Source organism: Apaloderma vittatum, unplaced genomic scaffold, assembly GCF_000703405.1.
Source record: "Apaloderma vittatum isolate BGI_N311 unplaced genomic scaffold, ASM70340v1 scaffold20971, whole genome shotgun sequence".
In the NCBI taxonomy this organism is placed as follows: Eukaryota; Metazoa; Chordata; class Aves; order Trogoniformes; family Trogonidae; genus Apaloderma; species Apaloderma vittatum.
The window spans coordinates 3,536-28,399 of record NW_009701018.1 but is presented as its reverse complement, the minus strand read 5'-3'; the positions used below and the strand labels follow the sequence as shown (position 1 = coordinate 28,399).

Genomic DNA, 24,864 nt, shown 5'->3' with positions numbered 1-24,864 from the left:
ATATAAAATAAATATAAATAAACAAATATATATAAATGCTTGTCTGTGTACGGAAAAAATATATGTAATTTTTACTTTGGCTTGATGTCAGCATGAATATCCATGTTGCCTTCCAACAGCTGCGAGGGTCTAAAATTGTCAGATAATGGTGGTGATATCTGTATATTCACTGCAAGAGACAGACAGGAACAATAATGCTGGAGATACAATGTTTTCAGTAAGCGTAGTAGTTAATACATGAGCAGCACATTTTCATTTTGAGATGCTTTACCTGACTATTTAAAGATTGCTACTCCAAACCAGAGTTACAGAAATATGTTTCAGGTGAAACATGCTACAAACCTTTGGAGGTAGCTGAACACCACTGTCTCCACATAACAAGAGAATTTTTCAGGATTATTCAGGAATATAATTCCAGCAGAGAGACTGGACCCACAGTTATCATGGGGAAATGTCTCAGTTTGGCATCCCAAGCTCACCGTCGGCTGCAGCCTGGGCCAGCACGGCGCCACACAGCCCGAGCTCCAGCGGCAGGCCGACCACCGTGGGGACAATGTGCCGCAGCTCGCCCACCATTGCCGGCAGCGTCCATCGGCCTGAGATGCCTCGCTGGACCTCTTCCACCACTTTTTTCACCACTGGCTGCCAGTCTGATGATCCAGTTAGACTCTGAAAACAGAGAAGTAGGTTAGGTAAGCAGGTAAGAAGAGACAGGGAAGGGAAGTTATTCAGCATTTCAGGCAAAAAAGACAATAGCCTTGTCGGTACCGTCACGGTCTGCTGAATGGCCTCTTTGTCAATGACAACAAAGGCGATCTCTTGGCCGAACACTTTGATGTAAGCAGACAGCGCAGGGTCTTCGGGAGGCAGTTCTTTCCATCCCAGGAGCTGTGGTGGTAAGGAGAGGTGGGGAGAAAGGGAAGAACCAGATAATGACACTTAAAATGCAGTAATGTATTAACAAAGAGTAGATTCCATCTGAAGGATGGTAACCATGGGGTTTTGGCTGGTTCCTCAGTCAAAAAACTAGTAGACATCTTACAGGTCTGAACCAATGTGGCCTTTCTTATGTTGTATAACTGACTTCAGTGGGAGTTTCCCCATGTAAGGATGAGGTAGAGACTTTGTAATTTCTGCTGCTGCCGTAAGTATTGGGTGACACCCAAGGACTCATGAACAAAAATCTTATTCAGTAATAATTTTAAAAGAGAAGAGCAACCACTTACTGTGTTTTAACACACACTTTAAAACATATGAATTTTTGCTGCCAGTATCCTCTTTTGTACTGTACATTAAGGGCTGACACATGTTGAGTGAAAAGGTGGCATCTGTTGACAGCGTAAGTACAAGGAAAGTACATCTTTCCGTGACCAAAGAGGCTGACTGACTCCTTTCTCACTGAAACATCAAAGGGACGGCTCAGGGGGTGGGTGATGCAGCCCCGGTGCCAGCAGGCACTGTGTGTTGCAAACAGATCAGAGGAGTGCGCAGAGACACACCGTTTTACCGAGTTCCTTCAGCGCCTTGTGGGTATCATACTCTGCAAAGGGAATGTTCTGCTTCCTGACAAGCTTGGTTAGGCTTTGCGAGCGGAGAGCCACCTGTGGGAAAGAGAGTCAGGCATCACAGCCCGAGTACAAGAGAGCCCAGGAAAACCTTTGTACTTGCTATTACATTCACTGAGGCCGCTCCTAATGAAACCTTATAAAGCTGTGTCTACCTGTAGACGACTGCAGACTAGAGCTGCAGATGCTCAGGACATGCTAAGCCAGCTTTGAATTAGTCAGCAGGGATAATTTTAGGGCAGCACACAGCTCGGCCCAGGCTGCAAAGCTCGCCCAAGTAGCTGAGTAAATGCCTGCCTGCTGTTACATTGAGTTTTGTGCTGCCCTGGCTACACTGCTGGCTGAAATTTAATTTCAGATGCTATTTGCCTGTACTTATGCAAAATACCCTAGGTGCCATGTGGCTTTAGGTAGGCAGAGGAATGTTCTGCTGTCTAAGCTTTCCTCTGCTCTCCTGGATTTTCATGCCTATGTGTTCGTTGATGAATGTATGTGTCAAGAAGCACAAATAAAAGAAGCCTAAGTAAAATCATAATCATTATCTAAAATTTCCCTTCCACATCCGCCCTCACAGCCAGAGATTGAGTTAAACACTACATCACAGTCCAAATACTATTTGTTGAAAAACTTGTAGCTATTTCAACTACTTGTTGAAATATTTGTAGCTGGCTTGCATCTAGCTGGCTGTTTTAATGAAATACTTACCTCAATAATATCCGTTGCAGTATTTGCATAATATCCTCTTACTTTGGTGATTATATCAGATGGAAACGTGGCGCTGGGACTGTTCATGATATAGGCCCTCCAAATGGCACCGGCCTGATATTCAGCTGTCACAGAGAAATAAAAAGCAGCAGAGATTTTTGTTAGTGTCTCCAAGGTGTGTGATGCATGTAAGCCACCGCAGGTACATGCTGTAGCACATCACAGGGGGTTCTGCCAGGCTTCAATCCCACAGATCCTCAGGTCTGCAACCTGAAGAGCAGAACTTTGTTCTAAGGCAGAGTCAACACAACGACAGTGACTGAAGAAGGAGGCTTAAATCCATGTGCAGGCATCGCTCTCCCCAGCAGATACCCGGAGAGTAGTAGAACATCCACAGGGGATTTTGCGTGTTAGGAGGTTCCTGTGCTTTTTCTATTTCAAGAGTGTACTAAACTCACAGCCTGTGACTAAATTTTGGATGAAAACCACAGAACACAATAGAGGTATTTGGCTATGTAAGCTGAAGCAGTGAACAGGGCACCTGGTACTCACAGGAATATTCTCCAACATGCACGACCTTGCTGTAGCGATAGCTCAGCCTGTCAAGTCTGGGGCCCAGCAGTTTAATGGCAATGTTGCAAGCAGCAGATCTGAGCGATAAAGAGTTAAAATCATATAAAGATAGTCAACTGTGACCAAATTCTTAGAAGACTGCAAGAAAACAGTCACTGTTTGCTACTGAAAATTGTACTTCTTCCTCTACTTACAGATTATAGAGCTGTGGGATCCTGCCTACTGCCAAAGCCTTCATGTGTGAGTAGGTGAAACTGGCCACTTGTAAGCTGGGCTCTGTCAGCAGCGAGCTGGCCATAGCTATTACAGTTGGCAGAGAAGGCTTAGTTTCAAAGAGGACAACACAAGCCACCATTCGGACATTAGGAGCAAGTGTGTTGTCCATAAAGACCTGGATGAGGATCCCCCTTACCTAGAATAAGAAGATACGACCTGTGAGTACCTCAAAACTTCACAGCGAGAGGTGGTTCCTAAACTGCTCATGCATGACGATCTGCAGTGAATGGGGAACAAACCCCCAAATAGAGACATGCGCTTGGGACCTGTCACTGAAAATAAAGATACTGCTGGGTGCACAGTGAACAGGGCTGGAAGAAACAGCCATCAGTAATGGACTCAGAGCTACAGCAACCAAAGCAACCTCTTTCCCGGGATATCAGCAAGGACAGGGTGGTGTTGGGAATTTGCAGTGTGGGCAAGAGGAAGAGCAGTAACTGAGAAATCTGCCCCGTGTGGCTAACACCACCTGATGGCTTTATCGTTCCTGAATCACTAAGTCGACCCAAATCATACCATCTAAGACATTTGTTTAAATGAGAATTTCATTTACTTTTGCAGGGTCTTTTCTGGCAATTTTCCTCAAGGCCAGCACAGCATCAGCATGAATTCTGTTTGGTAATGAAGCCGCAGAGGCGGAAAACGTTGGCAAAAACTTCAGGATGCGTTTGATACTGGCCAGCTCTCCGGCATTGCCGATGGCTTTCAGGGCCAAGGCCATGCCTTTGGCATCCCCTGTGCTGGTGGCTTCAGTAGCAAGGTTGTGGAGTGGCTGAAAACAGAGCAGACTATATTAAACAGGTAACAATCTGGTAATAATGCATAAAAATACACATTGCCATAGCAAGGAAAACAACTGCAGGTGCAAAGCCCAGAATAAAACTGTTTGGATTTTTCTCCCATGAAAAATCTCACCATCATTATCAGGATGCCAAACATGGAACATACAGGCATACTTTTTTCTCCTTACGTAGTGTTGTAACTGATAAAACCTAGGGGGATGCCTGCACCAGAGAGTCTGCTGCAAGTTGCAGAGCAGCCCCGAGCTGTCGCTGGGCTTCCTTGTTCCCCGGGGCACCTCCTGCGGCCCCGCCAGCCTGCAGCCCCCAGGCTCTGCGTGGCTGCAGGATTACACTTGCATGTTTTTCGCTTCCTATAGAGATAACAAGACTACTTAAACAGTTTTGCTATTCTGAGAAGACAAAATACGCTTCTGGCGGCTTGGCTTCGTTTCAGTCTTTTTTTGGAAGATTTAAACACATACTGGACACCAGAAGTCCATCTCAGTGCTGGGTCCTTCTGAGGAAGAAGCCAGAGCTGCATAGTCCAAAGACAACGTCCTGAACATTTCTGCCAGGGAAATGCAATTATGTAGCAGGGCCTTTTTGGAAGCCCTAACCCATGACATACCTAGAGATTTGCTTATAGTCACACTTTAGTGTCTTTTCAATAGATTTGTTAACTCCATCTAATGTAAAAGTAGAGAGAAGGATCATAATTGTTTTGCTTTAATCCTAAATTTGTCATACCTAAACTCAGTTTCAGATTGTTTACAGGATCAATTATCCCCACAGATTTCTACCACTTACATTTGAAATTTTGAACTGTTAAAACCAGATTTTTAAAGGCATCAGCTGGATGTTTCATTCTGTCTTTGCAATTTTGCAGGAAATAACAGCTAAAAGTGAGTCATGTAAACAACAAGTTACCTAATTTCCAGCACTGTAGGAGCTAAATTAGAGGCATTTAAAAAATTTCTTCAGCCCTTATGAATAAGAAATGAGAGTCACCTACCTGAAGAAGTTCATTTGGGCAAATGAAAGTCTGAGCACAGTATTTATTTACCATGCTACCATATCCCAGGTAAACAATTATGCGATGCATTGGTACTTTCTGGATTTGGGGACAGGTCAGAAAAGTCTGCAGAAGAAAGAATTGTTTCTAGTTTCTAGTAATTAGAGCTGGTATTTAGTGCAAACTACATTTGAGATTTTTTCCTTTGGATTTTTCCTAAATATTTTCAGAAATTAAATCAAATGCTAGTCATTCAGCAACAACAGAAGTAAATACAGTCACTCCAGTTACACTGTATGTACTTTAAATTTTGGTTGATGATACTATTTTTTCAAGTTTGTCTCTCAGTAGTAATTTTCTTAGGATTTGGGGGTTTTAACATCAAATAACAAAGACATTAAAAGTTTTGGCAAAAAGTGTTTAGAAACATTTTCTAAACCATCCCCCCCTTTTTGTAAATACCTTGCATTTTGCAAATTTAGGAGGAAATACATTGTATCTTTTACTTATACTCAATCATGTGAATTCACCTTTTAAAAGGAGTGTGAAGAAAATAGGTGGATTCTGTACTCACTGAGGCAACTTCCAGGGTTTGCTTGCTGGGTGTAATGAAATGGAAGGCAAGGGGGAGAGTAGCAGCTGTTTCCCAGATGTTCAGCTTCTCATCATGAATTTTTTGCTTCAGGAATCTGAATGTGTCGGCAGCTCCAGCAGCACAGATGGCGCTGAGGAACCAGTGCCTGCCAGGGAGAGGAGGATGCGTTTTCCTCATTGCCCAGCATGCCTCTGAGCAGAAATCCCGGCTGAAGGCAATACAGTTACCTGTAGGGAAGGTCGTGGGCAAACTGCACCCACAAAGAATCAATTTGATCCAGGCCAACTACACGAAAAAGCTTGACCAATTGTAAGAACTTGGCTAAAGCTTCTTTAGTGGCTCCTTCCTCGTTATTCTGAACTAATTGCCGCAGTGTTTCTGTTAACTATGGGGAAATAAAAACAGTTGGAAGTATCCACGTCTAAGATAATCAAGTAATGACCTATTAACCTTATAAATAATGAAAGAGTATGAAAAGTAAGCCTCTAATACCTGTAAATCTGGATTTTTAATCCTTATTAAAGGAATTGGCATCTGGAGTAGCTCTCCTGCGAACTGATAACGAAGACTTCCCTGGTTTTGCAGCTGAGTTTTTGGTGCACTGATGGGAGTACTTCCAATGCCAACCAAAGACAGTTCTTGTCTTCAAGGGAGAGAAAGAAATCCATCAGAAGCCTTTAACCACACTGGGCACGGAGGACAGGTACAGCAGCTGGAGCAGCCTGCGGGGTGCCCCGCAGGACCGTTGCATTGACCCTAAACAGGTCATGCATTTCTGTCTGTGCGTTGCTCAGGATTATCTGGAAACGTTATAGGACTGTAAAGAGCTTTTGCCAGAGTTTGCCAAAGCCTCTAAGAGATTGGGCAAATGTTTCACATCGTCCAGCAAAAACCCCAGACAGCAGGGCATGACACCTGGCTGGGCACCCCAGGGCATGTGTGGTACCTTGGCTCTTTGCAGCCCACGGGCCAGATGCTTCTTCTTAACTCACAGATCACCACTAAATATGTTTTAGGTATCCCCTCCTGGCCTTGCTAATCACAGCCCCACTGAGAACACGCACAGTGCCTACCTCGCCTCCATGACTGCTGCCCCGTTGGGTTCATTGAAGGGCGAGATCTGGTACACCTGCTCGCACGTAGCAGATGTCATCAAGGTCCCGCTGTCATCATACTTGATCTTGTAAGTGGAAATCGCTGTGCCCTTAATGTTTCTGACCCTCTAGAAGTGCAAAGAGACCCACTCAGGAATATGAACGGGTGGTAATTAATTAGCACAGACAAGCCAAACTCCCTGCTAGCATCAGTGGGACGCGTGAGTGTTTGGCAGCGGCGTATGGCTGAGCGTGGCAGCGGGGCTCTGTGCGGCTCCTACCAGGGGGCAGGCGGGGCAGGGGCGGATGTACGCCATTCCCATGTTCTTCACCACTTTCTCCTGGCAGTCTGTCAGGTCTCTGCTTTTGGAAATGGTGGCACGGTTGTTCTTGCTGTCATCCCGGATAACGTATTTGGTTTGGCACATGCCTTCAATCCCATCCTGTGAGTTTTGATTAAACACAATGAACTTTCGACTTGAAGCAGCAATAAATAGATCAAAAAAAATTGCCTGGGAATTGTACGTACAGGCAAGTAACTATGCAAGAGAAAAATGAGAATAGAAGTACAATCAAAATAGAAAAAACAAACCTCCTGTAGTTCATACACATTTTGTGACTTTTTGACGGTTATCTGCAGCATGTTCAGAATTCCTCTCACTAGGTTAATGCACAGGATGGGACAGTCCTCAGGGGCAAAAATACTTCCAACCCTTCCCCCAATGTATTCAAACTTAAAGGCTTGGCTGAAGCATACAGCAACGGTCTCTGTAAGCCTCGAAGACGGAGTGAAGGGGTCTGCGGGCCAGAAGCCATTGTATTCCTCCAGCTTCGGTGAACGAATCTGTAAACAAAATAAGAAAAGCATTCATCCTGCTCACCACCAGTCTGGATCCGTACAGCAACAGGGAAAGTGAGCACTTCTGGTCCAAGGCCAGACACAAGCCACTTGTTCAACATGGCAGATGTTTTCCTCCTCAGACTCTGCTGGGCCTAGGAAGCATCCTTGGAAACATAATTTCCAAGAAGGATATCTGCTAGAAGAATAAGATTGCGGAAGCAGCATTCAAAGCTTCAGCAACTCTGGCGAAGCTTGCTGGGTGAGTGAAACAGTGGCTGCTCGCAAGCTGCATGGAAAGGATACTCACCCATTTTCCCTAGATGTGCAGTGAGATCTCCCTTCAGTCTGAGGGCAGCCAAGCCATTGCTCTGGCTCCCTGCCTAAACGCGTGGGGACTGTTTTGGCTGCTGCGCCAGGTCCAGCACGTCGCAGAGCACCAAAGCTGCGGCACAGCTGATAGGGGAGCAGAGATGACCACAGGACCTTGCATAGGAGTTGGCCCAGGGGGAGCTGACAGCTCTTTCTGTGGAAGTGGCTGTCATCATTTTGAGCTTATCAAGCTGTAAAGCTTGCACACAAGTCCTTGACTGCTACCTAGTGGGAAATGCATGCCTGCGTGCACGTAAGTATCTGGCTACATACACGCGCACCTCCCACCCACCTACATCAAAGTACATGTTCCGATGTACAGGCAAATTATGTGGGTTGTCCTCTGTTTTATTTTAGGCATTTATAATCAGTCCTGCAAGGGTGGCTTGTCCCTTGTCACGTTTTCTCAAATTAAATCCTACTCAAGACTATTGTCAGCCATTGCTAAAGTTACAGCAACTCTAGTGGGGTTAAACAGAGCCTGCAATTGCAGCAGTGTGTGAAGTTTGCTAATAGGTATTTCTTCACGCTGTTTCAGTAATACATGCACAGGATTACAGATTGAGCAAACTCCTTGGATGAATGCTAAGTGCCCTCTTACAGTTTTCTCCCCACATGGTGTCTTCCAGATCCCTTTTCTGTGATCTGTTTTTCCATGCCAGTATTTTAAGCTGTTTGGTTTAATCTTTTCAATGAGTAGCAGCGCTTCCAGATCTGCTATCACTAGTACTCAAGTATTACCATAAGAATTCTTCACATTTTAATTAATACCTGTGTGAAGAATATCAAAAGGAAGATAGTGGAGACAGATGGGACTGAATTCCAGCACCAAGCTTTTCTCAGGCTACATACCAGGTTGAAAAACACGGATATGTCATGCTTGAATTCTCATTTTCATACTGAAGCTTAATGTTGCCTTAGTAAAACTGTCTTAAGGACATTTCTGTAAAGCAGCTGCCTGCCATATTTTCACATGAGGATGAACCTAAGGCACCTTTAGTCAAGGGGGCTGAGGTACTGCTGGCAGCAGAGCCGGAGCAGCTCTGGCTCCCTCCTGCAGAGGTGTGGGCTGCGAGGAAACCTGCAGTGCTGTCTGTCGGTCACTACCAGTAACCCAAAGCAGTTCAGCTACAGCTGCAGACGCTCCGGCAGCGCCCTCGCCTCCTCCCAAGCCTGGCTTGGGGGTATGTTGTGCAAAACTCAGTGCAGGTTCCTGCACCTTTGCGTGTGCTGGGACATCATCACTGCCTGCACAAAACCCCTTGGTCTGATTTTGGGTTTATGGGGTCATCTCAGCACTGGGAAGGGCCCTAAGCTCTCATGACCAATTTTTGTCCTTTATTTTACCAGCCTGGAGATATGACCAAACTTCTGCAGCCGTGTGATGCAGGTGGGCTCCCACACCCCTGGTGATTTACCTGGAGAAGGTGGTCAGTGTGAGATCCATGGCTGATCTCCAGCTTGCAGGTCAGCTTCAGCCCTGCCATCGCCAGGCCTCCACCGGGCAGCCCGTGCAGGATGAAGCTCTCATAGCTGTACAGGTAGGTCTTGCCCGTATCAAAAACAGGCTCTATTGAAAAAAAAAGAAAAGAATAGAAACAACTCTTTCACTATGACTATTGTGATGTTACTCACAAGAACCATCCCAGCAAAGGATGAAAAATAGGTGCCGAAGAATAGATGCAGTGGGCAAGCCGTGGCCGTAGGGGAGGACAGCATGGGAGTGCACTTACCAAGGTCCAGCTTCTGGCCCCCTGTGTGGAAGGAAAGAGAAGGATGCATGAGAAACACCTCATCTCTGTGGATCCTTTCATTTATTATTCATTTACTCAGTGTGCTAATGGTTGGCAAACAACCAGTTATGGGCTCCCGGGGTGCACCCCACACCCCCAGGACAACAAGCCCATGCCAGTGCTGCTTGCTAGCTGCTGCTTGCTTGGCTTTTCCCCTGCCGCTAAGCTTAGGCACACAAATCTAATGGTTTACAGCTGAAGTAAGAAAAAAGCTTCAGCAAATTAAGCTATAAATATCCCTGAAAGGCCCCAAGGAGATGCAGTTTGCTCAGGAGCCGTCGTGGCTCAGCAGTGCTGGTAAAGCTTCAACTTACCCACAAGGGTGAGCACCAGGGCCAGGATGAGTCCCTTCATGCTGAAAGCGACTGAAGACTGCAGGGGAAAATGTGCGGCTTTTATAGAAGAATTATTAACAGGCACAACGAATTTTGTTGAGTTATCAACTTTTTATCAACCACTCAAGCCCTTTGAGGGAGAGGAGGTTGAGGACAAAGTACCAGTTGCTGCGGCTGAGCCAAAATCATCACAAGCACTTTTTTCTTCTCACTTCACCAACCAAATGTGCTGAAAACACCTTTTGAAACAAGAGCTTAAAAATATTAAAGGGCAGTTAACATCAAAAACATTTATTCTGTAAGAAAAAAAAAAACCCAAACTAGTAATCGTTTTTATTCACTGGAAGCACCTGGTGCTATTGCAGCCCATGCCCAGGTTGTCGTGACCTGGCCCTAAGGCACACACCTTATCTAACTGATAGTGCCCCAGAAGGATTTTGCAAACCGCCCGGGAGCCCTCCGGTGACTCCCTGCCCATGCCCACCCCGCTGCCAGCAGGACAGGCTGTCACCCACAGCGCTGCTCCCTGGGAATTGGGAATTCACCCAGTAACACAAACCTCCTGCTGTTGCCACAAAGGCCATGGGTAAGCACCGCTGATGTTCATGCTTCCCTCACCTGCCTTCTCTTGCAGGACTGACGCATCAGCCCCTCTCACCGCCATGGTTGGCCACAGAAGGGTGTTGGGGAGGGTCTCCCTGTGATATGGAACGGGTGAGGCTGATGGGCATTACAGAACATACCTTTTGGTTTACAAAGACGTATAAAAAGTATGGGTCACCCAAACTTAGATCACGCAATGAGGGTCGCCATCTCCACCCCACGACGAAGCGCCCTTCTACCATTGGCAGGTGTTTTCCCTGTCCCTTGGAAGGCGGCCCCATAGCTCCTCGGGCTGCTCTCAGCTCCAGGGTTTGACCTGGTCCCCAGCTTCCCCTGGGCCCCCCGGGCACGGTGCTGAGCTCAGCCAGAGTGGACGGAGCCACCCACACCGCTCCCATCAGGACCCTGCAGGAGGGCTACAGCTGACTGAGGGCTTCCCTTTGGCGCCGTGCGGCCACCAGTTGCTCACCAACCTTCTCCTCTGTGGGTGGGGAAACAAATCTGCTGCCCAGGTCACTGTGGGAAGGGACTGGATTCAGTTGCTCATCAACAGATCAGTGGCTCTGATCCAAGACAGCTTAGTTTTCATAATGCTCTTTAGCTGATGTTTTTTTTATAATTGGCAGTTGGGTTATAATTTATAATGTCTGACAAACTGTGAATTTTGTTCCTAGATCAAAGATTGCATCTGTAGGCTAAAAAAAAATAAATAATAATTTGGAAGCATGGCAAATACTTCACCTAGTTTTTACCAGCACTACATTGTGGTCCAACTTTTTTAAACTGATGGCACATGATAGAAAAGCCAAGTCATTCACTAGTGAGTTGTGTCATTTCTCTGGAGATTTGATAAATGGCGAATATATCTGAAGGATTTGAGTATAAAGCTACTGGTGACTGGTAACTGAGGCTCAAAACTAATATCCTGTGGTATAGCTATACGCAGCTGCACAGCTGCGGTCAGCAAGGACTCGAGGTCAGTGGCGGTGCAAGCAGAAGAGTGCTGCTGTGATGACAGATTAAATGCAACAGCACTTGTATTCTGTGTCTCAAAATTATAGCACTAGATCACTGAAACACCAAACTATCAGTGACACCATGAAGTGTAACACTCAAAATAAAGGTCCTGCCTGGGGCTGTACAGGCTGAGTCTCCCCAAAAACCCTCAGCGCCCCAGCCTGTGGCTTGCAGAACCTCACTCCCATCCCACCCCCCACTTTGGGCAGCAAACACTGGACCCCCGGTCACCTCTGCCATGGGGCAGGATTGTCTGTGCCTCTGCTCCAGGTGTTGACAAAACCTGTTGGTGAGGCCTTCTCCTTTGGGCGTTACTTCATAGAATCACTTCTTCAGTATGTCAAGAATGATTTCAACTCTCAGCCTGTCTCCTCATACACTCACAGCCCTTTTGTGCTTCCTATTTCTCCGAAGAATATAACCTGAAGGAAAAACAGAAAAAAAAAAAGTCCTAAGAAAATTGTGAGGGTGAGGAACAGCTTTGCTGTGCCCAGGACAGCATTTCTTTCAAGATACGCTTGCCCCTCAAGTCAGGGAGAGGAGCAGGGGCTGGCTGAAATCTCCCCGCAGCCCTTGGCGAGGTGGACACCCTCAGCCCTCATCCCCACCGTGGTCCCATGGATGCTTCAGCTGCCCTGGTGGTTGGGCAATGCTCACCTGCAGGTCTCCTGCCAAGGCTTGGTGCTTTACTGCTGAGCTCGTCACACCCCTTGCACCTGAGCATGGGGGCTGGGAGATGAGAACCCCCAAAACTGTGCTCCAGCCTTGGCAGGCTGGGGAAAGAGGAGTCCCATGGGCTGGCCCCACCGGTGCTGAGAACTCATGCAAAGCCCCAACTTATGCTGGATTTGGCATCAGGGGTTACCCGGGAAGCCTGTGCTTCCCGTCACTGCTCCGTGTCACTTCCAAACAGCAAACTCACTGTCTCACTGATTTACTGCTGATGCCGAGTAGCACCAAAACACTGCCTGCTGCCAGCTCCCTGTCGTTTTGTAGCGCAAGGTATCATGATGGCATTTAAACTGTATAAAACTGTGTACTTACGGCTGTCTTTCAGATGTACTCCTTTTGATACTAAGGACATTACCTTTCTAAACTATAAAACTCGTGTCCAAACAATAAAATTCACATATGTACATCCACTGAAACTACCAAAGCTGCTGCCAGGGAAAGCAAAATGACACCAATTTTGAAGTATGTTCTCAAATGCTTTCAAAACTAGCCAGTGCGTACCTCTCCACCCTACATGTTGTAGGCAAGCAGCATTTTTTTCCTGGTTTTCCACTGATTTTAAAAAACAGGTAACTTGCTTCTCTTTTAATTAATTTACTGAGGATCTCTATTTTTAACAGTTCAGTAGGACCACATTCTGTTTTGCATTAAATATAAAAAAAAAGAATATGTATACAGCCAGGAATAAAAATGTGTGGATGTGTGAGAATTAAGGCATATAAACTTAAGAAAGTTCGCTACTATTTTACTGAAATCTGTGCAAATCTCTGATGACGTAAGCTGCCAACAACCTCACTGACATCAGTGATTATGTCTATTCCATCTCCTAAAGCAATTCTCTGAAAACCAACCCAACATGCATACATGGCCTGCAAGCACAGCCTTAAGGGCAAGCAGAAAACATCCTCCAGATGCACTGGAATCTGTTGGGCTCCAGCGCTCGGGACGGAGGAGCAGGTCTCTCTCTTTGCCCATGCAGACCTGCAGCAGGCGGGCAGGTGTTGACGCAGAAGTCACAGACACTGCTGAAGATCAATGTGATCAAGCAAATGCCACTTTATTAATGCACAAACGTGGTTAATATACAGTTCACAACATCCTTGTTTTCTAAATGCTCCATATTGATTGGCTCTTAACAACAAGCACACGCAGTCCATGCTCCTGTCCACGCGCTGTTTTCCTTTTGCTGATTCGCTCTTCGCTGCTGATCACGCTCCTGTTTCTCCCCACCTGCAGCCTGGGTTTGTTTCTGTTTTCAGTCACATACACCAGTCACAGCTCCTTGTTTTTGTTTGCTTCAGCGTATTCTCACAGCTAGTGACCTTCACAATGTCCTTCACAAACTCTTGTCAAGCGAGGCCTAAAACTTGTCTAAAAACAGGCTGCCTGGCTTGTTCAAAACATGTCTGCTGTTCTCTAAATATCCCACAGGCAGGAGGCAGAGCCCACCCGCTGATGGGGCCGCAGCGAGGGCTCACGCTGGGTGCGGAGGCTGTGGCAGCTGCCCCAAAGTGCAAAGGTCTGGCTCTGTTTTGGCGCCTTGGGCAGGCAGACGGCTTGGGTAACGCCACTGCGTCCTGTTCAAAGACCCCTGATCCGTGCTGGCTTCTGCATGTGGTGCATCAGGAGCGTAATGTGTTCTTGACTCCCTCAGAGCAGCCTTGACCAGCGACACGAGGTTCAGGCTTACTCCTTGATCTGGCTGTTCCCTACGGCACATGATGTGAGAGCCCCCCCAGCCGCGCTGCTCCTGCAGAGGTGGTTCGTTCCAGCTCTGCATGCACAGGACCCCGCGCTGGGGAAGAAAGCCCAGGGGAAAACAAGTGGGAGCCTGGTACCACAGCTACCCAACCCACATCCCCATGGGGCCTGACACGGACACGCGCCTGGGGCACAGAAGACAGTCACAGACTCAAGAAGGCTGGGAGGTGAGAAAAGGAACACAGACCTCCTCTTTCTATAACCAGTGAAATAAGGAAGGCTTCATATTTTTTCCATGCATGGATTTATTACGAAATCAGATATTTATGGGCAATCGTAACAGCTTCTACAATAATAAAGTTTAATACTTTAAATTACTTGGGAAGATTCCACACGTCCTTCGACACTTAATTTCATATCTCTATTATTCCTTAAAATGAGTTTTCTTACACCACACAATAAAAACATTACAGTGTTTATGTTTTTCCCTGTGCTGCAACGTACAGCTTCATGCACCACAGTCTTCGTTCTCACAGGAACATGCAATGTGTGCATCAACAGTGTCCTGGATATCCTCTGACTTCTGGTCAAACTTTGTCTGTTTGTCTGTCAGGCTGGTAGCTGAATCTGATGGGGAAGAAGAAATGAACAGACAACAGCATAATTCAGAAGCAGTTTTGCAAGTTACAGCATTTACTGTCAACTAGTCATTAATTACAGCAGGCTTGGCTTCTCCTCACTGGCTTATATATTTATATTTGTCTAAGTCACACAGAAATGTTCCAGGAAACCCACTTTACTAATAAGCCAGTTCTACCCTGAAAACTACCACTTCCATGCAGAATTTTATTAATAATGTATTTAGGAAAGGATACTACAGTCTTAAAGAAAAATCAAACTTGGAAAACAGACATTAACCTATCATCTGTGTAATCTATGTCTACCTTATCTAACATCTTATAACCTACAACATAGCCATAAAAAGACGTCCTTCTATATCACTGCACCTATGTGCAGGAATCCTGTCCACATCTCCCTAAATCAGCTGAGTGAAATAGGATCACACCCAAAGGCAGCGATTTATAAAAATATACAAGGCAAGGATCCCCGTTTCAGGGTGCTGCACACGATCAGATGTGGCTGAGGCTACAATACACAGTTTTTCAGCTGAATCACTGTGCTGTTAACCCTGCCCTTACCTTCTTAGCTTAAAGCACCATGAAGGGGAGTTCAGTTTAGATTTTAAATGCCGGTATAATGAAAGTAAAATTACAACAGAAAAACATCTCTCTCGCTAAAGGGAGTTTTAAATATTAATGAAAACAGGGAAAAGTCTTCAGTCAATATCCCAGTAAGTCCATCCTGGCCTGTCGATATGTTAGATTATACGTTTCAAGTGGAATAACTGAGCCAAGGCACAATCTGTTTAGACCTTTGTGCAGCTCCTATTCAGTAGGATTTCTGTTGACTTACCAGCTGGGAGACAGTGGAAACCAACAGTGACTGGAGTAGTCTTGGTGGCAGAGCATCCTTTCACACAGCGCAGCACAGGCTCTGTAGAATAGCACTTGGACTCTACGCCCGCAAGCTGAACCGTCTTCTCAAGCTTCACAAAGGAGCGGCGCAGTTTGCAGGCTGCAACACAACCGTTGGGGATTGTTTATTTGCTTGCATTCAAAAACACAGAATGCATTTGGTTCGAAGGGACCTTTACATGTTATCTTTGTGAATAAAAAGTCGAAAACATTTTAAGTTAAAAAAAGCAATATTTCATGGAGCAGATTGTTGCTATGCAGGTTCCTCCCTCCCAGTATAAGTAAAATCTTCAGATCTCCCCAGAAGGACACATCTGCCAACACTGCCAATTTGCAAACAACTGTCCTCTATGAAAACTATATTTTGATCATAAATGAAGCAGCATTACCAACTGATAAGCTTTTCAAGTCAGCTAATTAGATATGGAACTACAGAAAGTTAATTTCAAATGCAACTAGCTTATTCCTACATTAGCATGTAGAAACATAGTCTGATCTGCTTTCCAAGAAACATTTTTCAAAGTAAACTGGCTTACTGAATAGCTGGAAAACCACATTGGAAAGTGTTGAACACTCAGCAGTGGAAATAAAGGTGGCATTTCTGAACAAATAAAAATAATCACTGAAGAATTACGCTATTCAGTGTAGGCAGTAGAACATAGCACTGTCGTTCAGGCACAGAGTTGCTGCAGAGAGAGACCAAAAGTCTGCCAGCCAGAAATATCGCTCTCATTTTGGATTCCCAGGACAAGCAGTTAAAACTGTGTTAGAAGCTAAATTGACCACAATTTATTCCTGCCTGTAAACTTTATTCCTTAAAATTCCAGCCATTTCCAACAGATGTTAAATGGCAACACAGTCTGTAGTCGCTGCCAACCCTGGGAACAGCACTGTGTACGTGTGTGTGAACTGCCTGTCCATCTAAAGCAGGTCTGATGCCCAGTATTCTTGACAAAGGCGTAGAAGAAGAACAGTTAACACACAGCCAAACATGTGGAAGCCATCTCCAGGGGAACAACAAAGTCCTTCCCACCAAGACGTCTTTACGAAGGCCACGTGCCCGTTCTGCTCACAGCGCTATGGAACGCTGTTGCATCATAACCTCAGCTGAGACATCACTGTAAGATCCTAACCTACTCAAACCCTTAAAACACAGCTTTTTTTATTCCAATCATGTAATTAAGTCTCTGGAACTGCTCATGCCCGCTCATGAACAGTTTGCTTGACAGGTTGCACTGGTTCAAAAATCAGGTGTTCAGCCATGGTAGTAATTACTATTCCCCATCTGATTTTTTTGATGGGGCAAATGGTGGAAATTTGTGTCTGGAAAATGCTGTTGTGCTTAAATCAAAGCATTGCACGTGAATTTGTCCCCTCATTTTTTTTTTTGATCTTTTAAAACACTTCAAAACTGAAGTAAAGACTTTGTTTCAGCTTGATTATTTAATTTCAACTAACTTGTATATTTTGGCTTGTTTGCTTAACTTGTAATTTCTTATTTCTTTCTAAACTGGTAAGTGATTTCAGTACTTAATAGACAACTTTATAATGAATTCTTTTAAAATTCTTTCTATTTCTAGAATTTTTATAGATTTTAAGTTTTCTAAACAGATTCTATGTTTTCTAAACAACTGCAGTAATATTGTATTAAATTTATTAGCGCTTGCATACCTCCTGTACAAGGCTTTTCTTCCAGCATCCAAGAATGCCCAAAGCTCACTGCATCTTTAGCCAGATATCCATTGGGCATCCGATATTCCTGTTCACATTCTGCATCATATTTTCCACAAATTCCACACATTTTCCCTGCCATCCATAAAGCAACTTGAATCTTTGAGGAAAAAAAAGAGTCAAAACCATTTCACATTAAAAAAAGTAATACTTACGGAGCAGGTTTTTGCTCAGGTCCCTCCCTTCCAGTACAAGTTAATGTACAAACATTTAAAATCTCTTCAAATTCTTACTGAAAGGGTCTGAGAGTCAGACACCAAATTCCTGGGGTGCTGCAGCGTCTTTAAAAGTTACAGCCTTTAAAACCTACAGTGCCAGTCTAGTATGTTAGGTTATTAATGGTCTAGACTATTATTAGGCTGAAGCTTTGTCTGATGGGTGTTTTTATAATATAAGTGATAGATTTACACTTCCTACATTCCCATTTCACATTATTTTTAGCACAGCCTTTAAAGCATTGATTCATCTTAAAATAATGCCTGCCTTTTTGGCAATTTGCAGAATTACACAGCTCAAAGAACAGTGTGCAGGAGCTGAAAACTCATTTTCTGGTACATGCACTGCTGACTCAGTGTGCGTACACTCACAGGCCCATTTCCCAACATACACCTGCACTGCAAGAAGGTATTTTTGTCAGTGAAACTTTCTCTCTTCTGCTCAGAAATAACGATCAGGACTGTGCAATCCTCCAGTATTATCTTCGCTTTAAGTTTTTTTGGGCTCTGCACACATTTGGCTTTGCCACTGTGTACTCTCACACTCATATATACAAATTTCAAATAATTCTATAGAAATTTCTCAACAACCAAGCTTATGAAGAGGAAGAACGATACCTTGAATGTGTATCCATCAAAGTATAATTTATCAATGCCATAGGCTGGGGCAACAAGTTCAAGCCCTTGCTTTTCACTGCGGATCCACAGGGAAGCATCTAGAAGAAAACAAAATAAAGCAAAGCAAAACCAAACCAGACCCAACCTAGCTTCTTTAAGAAAGAGAAAAGCAACGCTCATGTTTCTAAAATGTTATTTGCCTTGAAATTCCTCAATTGTTCTATTCAAGAAACAAAACATAGAGCAAAACAATATAGAAATGTGTACATACAGAAAACAGGTGTTTGTAAAAATATGGAAAACACTTTTCATGATCCCAGATTTAATAATTTTCGTTTGGATTATTAGCATATTCATATTTATTTCTAGAAATTATTACAAAGATGTCCACCATATCTGTGTAGCCGTGCAGATGTACAACGCCCTGAGTACACTATGTTGGAGTAAGGGAATACCAAGAACACCGTGACTGTCACTGGAGCCGTTTCTAGCACAATTATCACTTCCCAGGTACATTACAAATAGGACAAATCTCAGCACTGGCAAATGCTAACCCAATTTCAGCAAGACTTAGCCTGATTCCTATAGTTCAGCTCTACAGTCAGGAAATACCTGCCTTGTATACAGCCCTTGAGTGCATAGCACGGAGTGAAACAAAGTCCTCCTCTACCTTCCACACAAAAAACTATTCCTGCTTGGAGAGGAGCAAACAGGCTATTTTACCAGTTCTTCATATTTATTCCTAGCAGACTTCAGAACACTAGCCAAATTTATATCTACAAATCAAATTAGGAGAAACATTGATAGACAAGTGTAGTGAGTTTTAGAAAAGAGCTGCTTCAAAAACTTTTAATCAGGCAAGATTTTATAGCATAACCAAAACACTTCTTAAATCCGGAACTCCAATGGGAGCTGCAGTAATGTATAAAAAGGAGGGATCTTCATGTTTGTTACATCTTGCTTAAATTGGCCACTTCAATAGCTTCAAACACTCATTAGTATTTCTAAATGTTCCTATGCAGGTGACTAAAACCTATGTGAAACTGAAACAGCAGATGCTGCATCACTTACCAGCAGATACGTATGAAACATTGGTCTTGGGGCTTTCAACCCCATCCACCCGCAGTTTCACCCATCCGTTCGCAGGTTCCATATCAATTTCACTGTTGAGCAGAAGAGCGTTCACACCCTGTTTGCATCATGTTCACACACACACCGTGACAAAGGCATTTTCCTGCTCATTAAATATTACTGGTCACAGCATAAGCTCGTTTCAGCTATTTAAATTATCTCAGGGGTATTCCTGTCACTTAAGATGCAGGATTACATCATCCGCATCACGTTCAAATACACGGAAAGTAAATAAGAGAAAGCTGAAATCCCATGGGCTGCTAATCAGTGCAGTAAAGCTCACATCTAAGCTCCTCTCATGTCAAATGTGGATGATGCAGTCCCTCATGCTCCCAGCATCTGGCAGGAGTTACTTACTGGCTGCCGAACTTGATGTTGATTTCTTTCAGGCTTATAGCTTCTTTAGCATTCCTCATCAACACCAGGAACTTCAGGTCAGAGCTGCAATCCTGAGCCAAGACGTGGTAGCAGTTTGCTGGCATTGTGTAGTTAAACTGAACGTCGTTAAAGGTTGTGATCTTGTTATAGGAAACTGAGCAGCTAGCTGGTTAAATAAAATGACAGAGAGTATTTGCTTTCCCATAAAAGAAAGTAATTAAATAGCATACTTTAATTTTATTGTTATATTATTTAACTTTACATTTTTTCCACTGTGTGACATTTTTTGCATGGATTACAGGGGCTTTTGGCTCCAAATCACCCACAAATCCTAAAAAAGCTATGGGAAACGAACTCCACTATTTAGCAAAAAATAATCACCAGAAAGTTTAAATGTCATCAGCTCAGCTAATTGGTATCTTAATCCCTGAAATACCGGTGAATTCTGTACTGTATGTGCAATATTATCTCCTGGTTGAACCACTCACATATTATTACAGGACATTTCCTAATTAGCTGGAGACAAGTAATCCCAGAAAAATTCAGAAGGTGCGCAAGTAACTTGTGAGACTGAGGATGCTTCTGAACCCAGTTAGCTCCTGACCTTTTAAATTCTCGAGCACTGCAGAGGGGGCCTCAGCAAAGACATTCCAGATGGGAGGCTGCAGCTCTGAAGCTGGTATCTTCGGACCTACAGGGAGTGACAGGGGAAGCCTCATGGCTTTTTCATAGAGGATCACCTGAAAAGGAATTCAAAAGCACATTCAAAACACACTTGTGCCAGGTATTCACAGCAAACAGCTGAGATCAGGTTTTCCTCCTATTTAGAATTTGATTTCAATTTACTCTACTTTAGTTGACGAAGACTTTATGTGAACACAACACATCTGACTCACTGTGCGTGAGTTTCTGCTTCTGCTCACAGTTTTCTCTCCTTGTGTCGGTCATCATTCAGATATTATTTGGGAGAGAGTGAACTACTCCCCTTCAAGTGTGGTTAGATGAGCACTTATGGGAATGTACATCATCATGAGTACTCCCAGCAGTCTCTTTTTCCATGAACAAAATCACTCTATGAATATTCTTAGATGTCATATAAAAAAGTTGAAAATAAACAAAAGTTGTTTTCATCATCTGCGTGCAAACTAATGCTTATTTAACTTTTCTTTCCAGAATTGACTCACTGTAATTAAAACACAATAGTCTCGCTTTTCTACTAGAAAAAAAAAAAAAGGAGAGTGATAATAATATTTCATTATTACATCAGGAAGCTTGATGACAACATCACATGTCCTTGGAGAAGTCAGGGCCACGATCACTTTTGCTTGTCGAGAAGGATTCTTGTCTGCTTTTTCAGAGAACCCCAGCATAAACGCAGCCCCAGGAACAAACTTGTAAAACCTTAAAAAATTCAGATCAGAAAGATCAGCTGAAATAGAGAAGCAAAAAGCAGCACACACCCAACCAGGCTGTCTTACATCCGTGTGCAAGTAGCATCCAGAGCCTTCAGGATCCCTGGTTAGGTGCCCATGATCACTCTCCGTTTTACTGATTGAGTGTTCAGTGAAAGGAAGGATCAGATCCTTGGTTTTCACTACTTATGCCCAGTATAAAGAAGTACTGTACATTACAACAGGATGGCGACAATCTTACACTCAGCTTTGATGTCCAAAGGCAGTACTTGGACAGATCAGAGAATGAAATAATAGCCAGTACTTTAACCACTAGAACCTCACGTGCAGATGCTGATTTTTCCCAGCTGAACCTCACCATTCTGCTACGGATCTGATGCTTGAAGGAACTTTCGGCCACTTCAGTTTCACTTGCACAGCAGGATGGGCAGCAAACCGCCCAGTGACCAGCTCAGTTGAAATCTTGTAGTCCTGGCAATTCCTGCCCCATTTCAGGTAAGCCTATAATGGAGAGAGAAATTGCCCAATTTTAAATGCATGGAGCATGGGTTTCCTGTGATACATACAGCTGTATATAACTATTTTTAAGCCTTACCACTGCCTTGTGGGCATTGAGGACTGAAGCATCAGCACAGAGCTTCCACTTGCTTGAATCTGTGAGGTTTGACACGAATACCTGCATCCGGGGCTTGATGGAATCAATATCGGCATATACCACAAGCTGGAGGCCTCCTATCTTCTTATCGTTACGAATGCCGTAAAGAAAAACAGCTAATACTGGTGTTTTAACATCTCCCAAAAACTTAGGCTAAGAAGAAGGGCAAGAAAGTATACAAAGAATATAATTATAAGAGAGTTACCGTGGAACATTTTAGATGCAAGATCTAGATGGATAAATGAAAAATAAGCAACTGAACTGCAAATATACACCAGCATATGTACCACACATACATACACGCCTATAAACTCTCATCCATACGTCTTTAACGTGCATGTGCCTCTGCACGCACAGATGGACTTTATCACTGTTTTATATGAGCCAAAATTTGTGCCACTTCCTGAGCTACAGCTGATACCATGGAAATATTCATATCATTAGGATACAGTAATAACAATGAAGCACAAACCATAGTCAATACCCATATATTGGCCATGAATGAAACTAGTTCAATCTGACTAACAACAGCAGCTGTCAGTCGCACGCATCACTCACCCTCACAACAACAGCAACCCCCAGCTAGTGTCCTCCTCTTCATCTGTCTGCCTGGTCTGTTGGCTTTCCCCTCACACTTCACCTGTGAGTTCTGTGGGACAGGCAGGTTTTGTGCTTGCACAGCACCCTAGCACAAAATATAGTCCAGGATACTGTCTTCAACATCTAAGAACCTCCCACCTTGACAGCAGGACCTTAAGTGCGCAATGACCTGCAATTCCTTCACCCTATCAACAGACTTCACTTGAGCACTTGCCACAGAGATCGAGCCTGCCCGCATCAGGCTTGGTGGTGGTGAGGAGCCAGGGTGCTACACGTCACCTCCAGAGCACACCCTCTGCTGAGACTCCTCTCAGCCTCAGCCTCCACCACCAATGTCCCTGCGCTGGCACTGCAGCACCTCAAATTCCCGCCTGGCTGCAGAGGGCACAAGATCAGTCTCTGCAGGCATCTCTTGGGTGGGATTCCCGTGAGAGCTGGGTTGTGGTGCAAGTAAGAAGGATCCTCATCTCACTACAGAGGAAAGTGTGTGTGGGAACTTAGGTGCCTGTCTCACTCTTGATGGACACCCAAGACTTGAGAGGTTGGTATTTCTCCCTCCCCACTACCCCAGCCGTACAATTCCCACAAGCACACAGCCCTCTGCCATTCTTCCAAACTGTCAAAACCCCCAAAAATGATGAAACTAACCCGGGAAGCAGCTCGAGATGAGGCATGACTGGATCTGGTAGAGGAGTATGTGCTGCTAAGTTGGTCAGCCGGGAGTTTCTTTTTAGGGAACTGCAAGAAGAAAACACCTCATACTCAAGAGGATAAGTTAAAACCATGCCTGAAGAAATTGCACAAGGCAGCGCTGCAGAATACTCTGTGTCATGGCACTTCGTGTCAGTAAACTTGCGTTCCAACCCTGAGCAGCTCAATGAATACACTTTGTCCTGCTTAGGTCATGTCATCTAGCTCTGGAAAAATCTTGGTTACCCAGATATATCCGACCCCTCAGAAAAAATAAATAAGGACATGTGTAGATGAGAATTCCCTGTGTGAAAAACCAATGGAGCAGAGCAAGTCAAACTGATTCAGCCTCTCGATTCAATATCAAAGATCAGAACTGATTCATTTTACTTCTGGAAGGGAGTGATCAACTGGAGGACACACTGGATGGATCAACTGAATGGAAAGGATCAACTGAACGGACACACACAGCTCCACTTCTTACTTTTTGAGGATGACTAATATCAAGTACATTGCCCCTGGCTGGCTCAAGCCCTAGTAAGAATCTTCTACTGAACTAAAAATACTATAAAAGAAGGTATCCTCCCATGTTTGTCAACATCACTGTCCTGGTTCGTATCAATAGCGATTTCAACCCAAGAAACCAAGGGATGAAAGTCAGGCAAATGATCCAAGCTCTTGATGGTAGGATCTTTGTGCCTCCAAAGTGTGCATCCCCAGTCCCTTGTAGGGCTTTGGTAGAGCTTTGCATCTACATTGCAGAGCCACAAATAGTGTCACGTGCGCTACACAAAGAACAACATAGCTCTGTCTTTACACATCTCAGAAGAACTACCATGGCTTACTTGGTGTTCTAAATGTTATCAGTACTGTAATTTTTCTCAGCAAAGACAGCTAGTTGCCTTTAACATTTCCATTTGGCTCACAACAGGTTCCATACTTAATTTAATGAGGAAAGAAAAACTCACCTCTTGTCTATGCGCTGATTTAAAGCGATACCCATAAATCTCATCATCTTCCTTTGAAAATGATAAAAAAAAAGATGATGAAAAATCCAAGAAGAAGAAAAATGCTGCAATTATACTGAAATCTGAGCACTAGGAATTAAGTAAGGATTTTACTAATTATCATTCATACATAGTTCTGCATGCTTAGTCACAGGCAGACGAAGTAAGACTTGAAGTAGTTTATATATAACATTAATGTCCCCATGTTAAAATTAAGATAGAAGCATGCAATGAATATTGACAGAAAGTAGCAAATTGGCAAAAAATAGTTCCCTGTCTATACTAAAAGTTTCAACAGTCTTGTGGAAACTTTTGAGATGCTTTGAAGCAGACATCTGAGACAATGATTGTGGGTGTGTTTGCAGAATAAATTTTGCGATTTTATGTTGCTAAAATTTACTGTGTCAACTCAATTTCCTGATCTATGATGCAAAGCTAGGTGCCATCAGGAATGTGATTCACAAACATTAGCAGCATCAGTCAATTTAATGACAAAGTTACCCATATTTTGGAATATCTGCTGCTGCCATCTTCCAGATGTCCTGAATGATGCCCATGGCTATGGTGACTTGATGACCTGCTACTACTGCTACTACTGCTGCTGCCGTTCAGATACCTTGAGTGATGCCCATGGCTATGGTGACTGGAAGACTTACTGCTGCTACTACTGCTGCTACTACTACTGCTACTTCTACTGCTACTACTGCTACTTCTACTGCTACTACTGCTACTTCTACTGCTACCACTGCTACTTCTACTGCTACTGCTGCTCTTGCTGCTGCTACTGCTACTACTGCTCTTGCTACTGCTACTACTGCTCTTGCTGCTACTGCTACTACTCCTGCTACTGCTGCTCTTGCTGCTACTACTCTTGCTACTGCTGCCTTTGCTGCTACTAC

General features: G+C 44.1%; 2 protein-coding genes across 2 annotated transcripts in view; both read right to left on the bottom strand.

Annotated features, from left to right (window-relative positions):
- Positions 1-71: 71 nt before the first annotated feature.
- Positions 72-9,594, bottom strand: LOC104281117 (vitellogenin-2-like). Its single transcript, XM_009878998.1, has 17 exons — positions 9,546-9,594; positions 9,231-9,382; positions 7,195-7,446; positions 6,884-7,045; positions 6,582-6,730; positions 6,001-6,151; positions 5,736-5,893; positions 5,488-5,653; positions 4,914-5,039; positions 3,673-3,891; positions 3,038-3,255; positions 2,823-2,920; positions 2,271-2,395; positions 1,500-1,601; positions 769-888; positions 480-669; positions 72-169 (listed from the first exon to the last, which is right to left on the bottom strand). The coding sequence occupies exons 1-17, from the start codon at positions 9,592-9,594 to the stop codon at positions 72-74; spliced, it is 2,535 nt and encodes an 844-aa protein (XP_009877300.1).
- Positions 9,595-14,501: 4,907 nt separating this feature from the next.
- LOC104281118 (vitellogenin-2-like) overlaps positions 14,502-24,864 on the bottom strand; it is a gene marked incomplete at its 5' end in the record, with an annotated part of 13,425 nt that continues 3,062 nt past the window's right edge. Inside the window, 13 exons of the mRNA XM_009878999.1 lie at positions 14,502-14,620; positions 15,467-15,628; positions 17,200-17,359; positions 18,093-18,190; positions 19,164-19,255; positions 19,581-19,767; positions 20,206-20,341; positions 20,864-21,002; positions 21,372-21,514; positions 21,609-21,821; positions 22,917-23,006; positions 23,927-23,977; positions 24,467-24,849. Coding sequence (XP_009877301.1) covers positions 14,502-14,620; positions 15,467-15,628; positions 17,200-17,359; positions 18,093-18,190; positions 19,164-19,255; positions 19,581-19,767; positions 20,206-20,341; positions 20,864-21,002; positions 21,372-21,514; positions 21,609-21,821; positions 22,917-23,006; positions 23,927-23,977; positions 24,467-24,849 — 1,973 coding nt within the window. The remainder of the gene's footprint in view (positions 14,621-15,466; positions 15,629-17,199; positions 17,360-18,092; positions 18,191-19,163; positions 19,256-19,580; positions 19,768-20,205; positions 20,342-20,863; positions 21,003-21,371; positions 21,515-21,608; positions 21,822-22,916; positions 23,007-23,926; positions 23,978-24,466; positions 24,850-24,864) is intronic.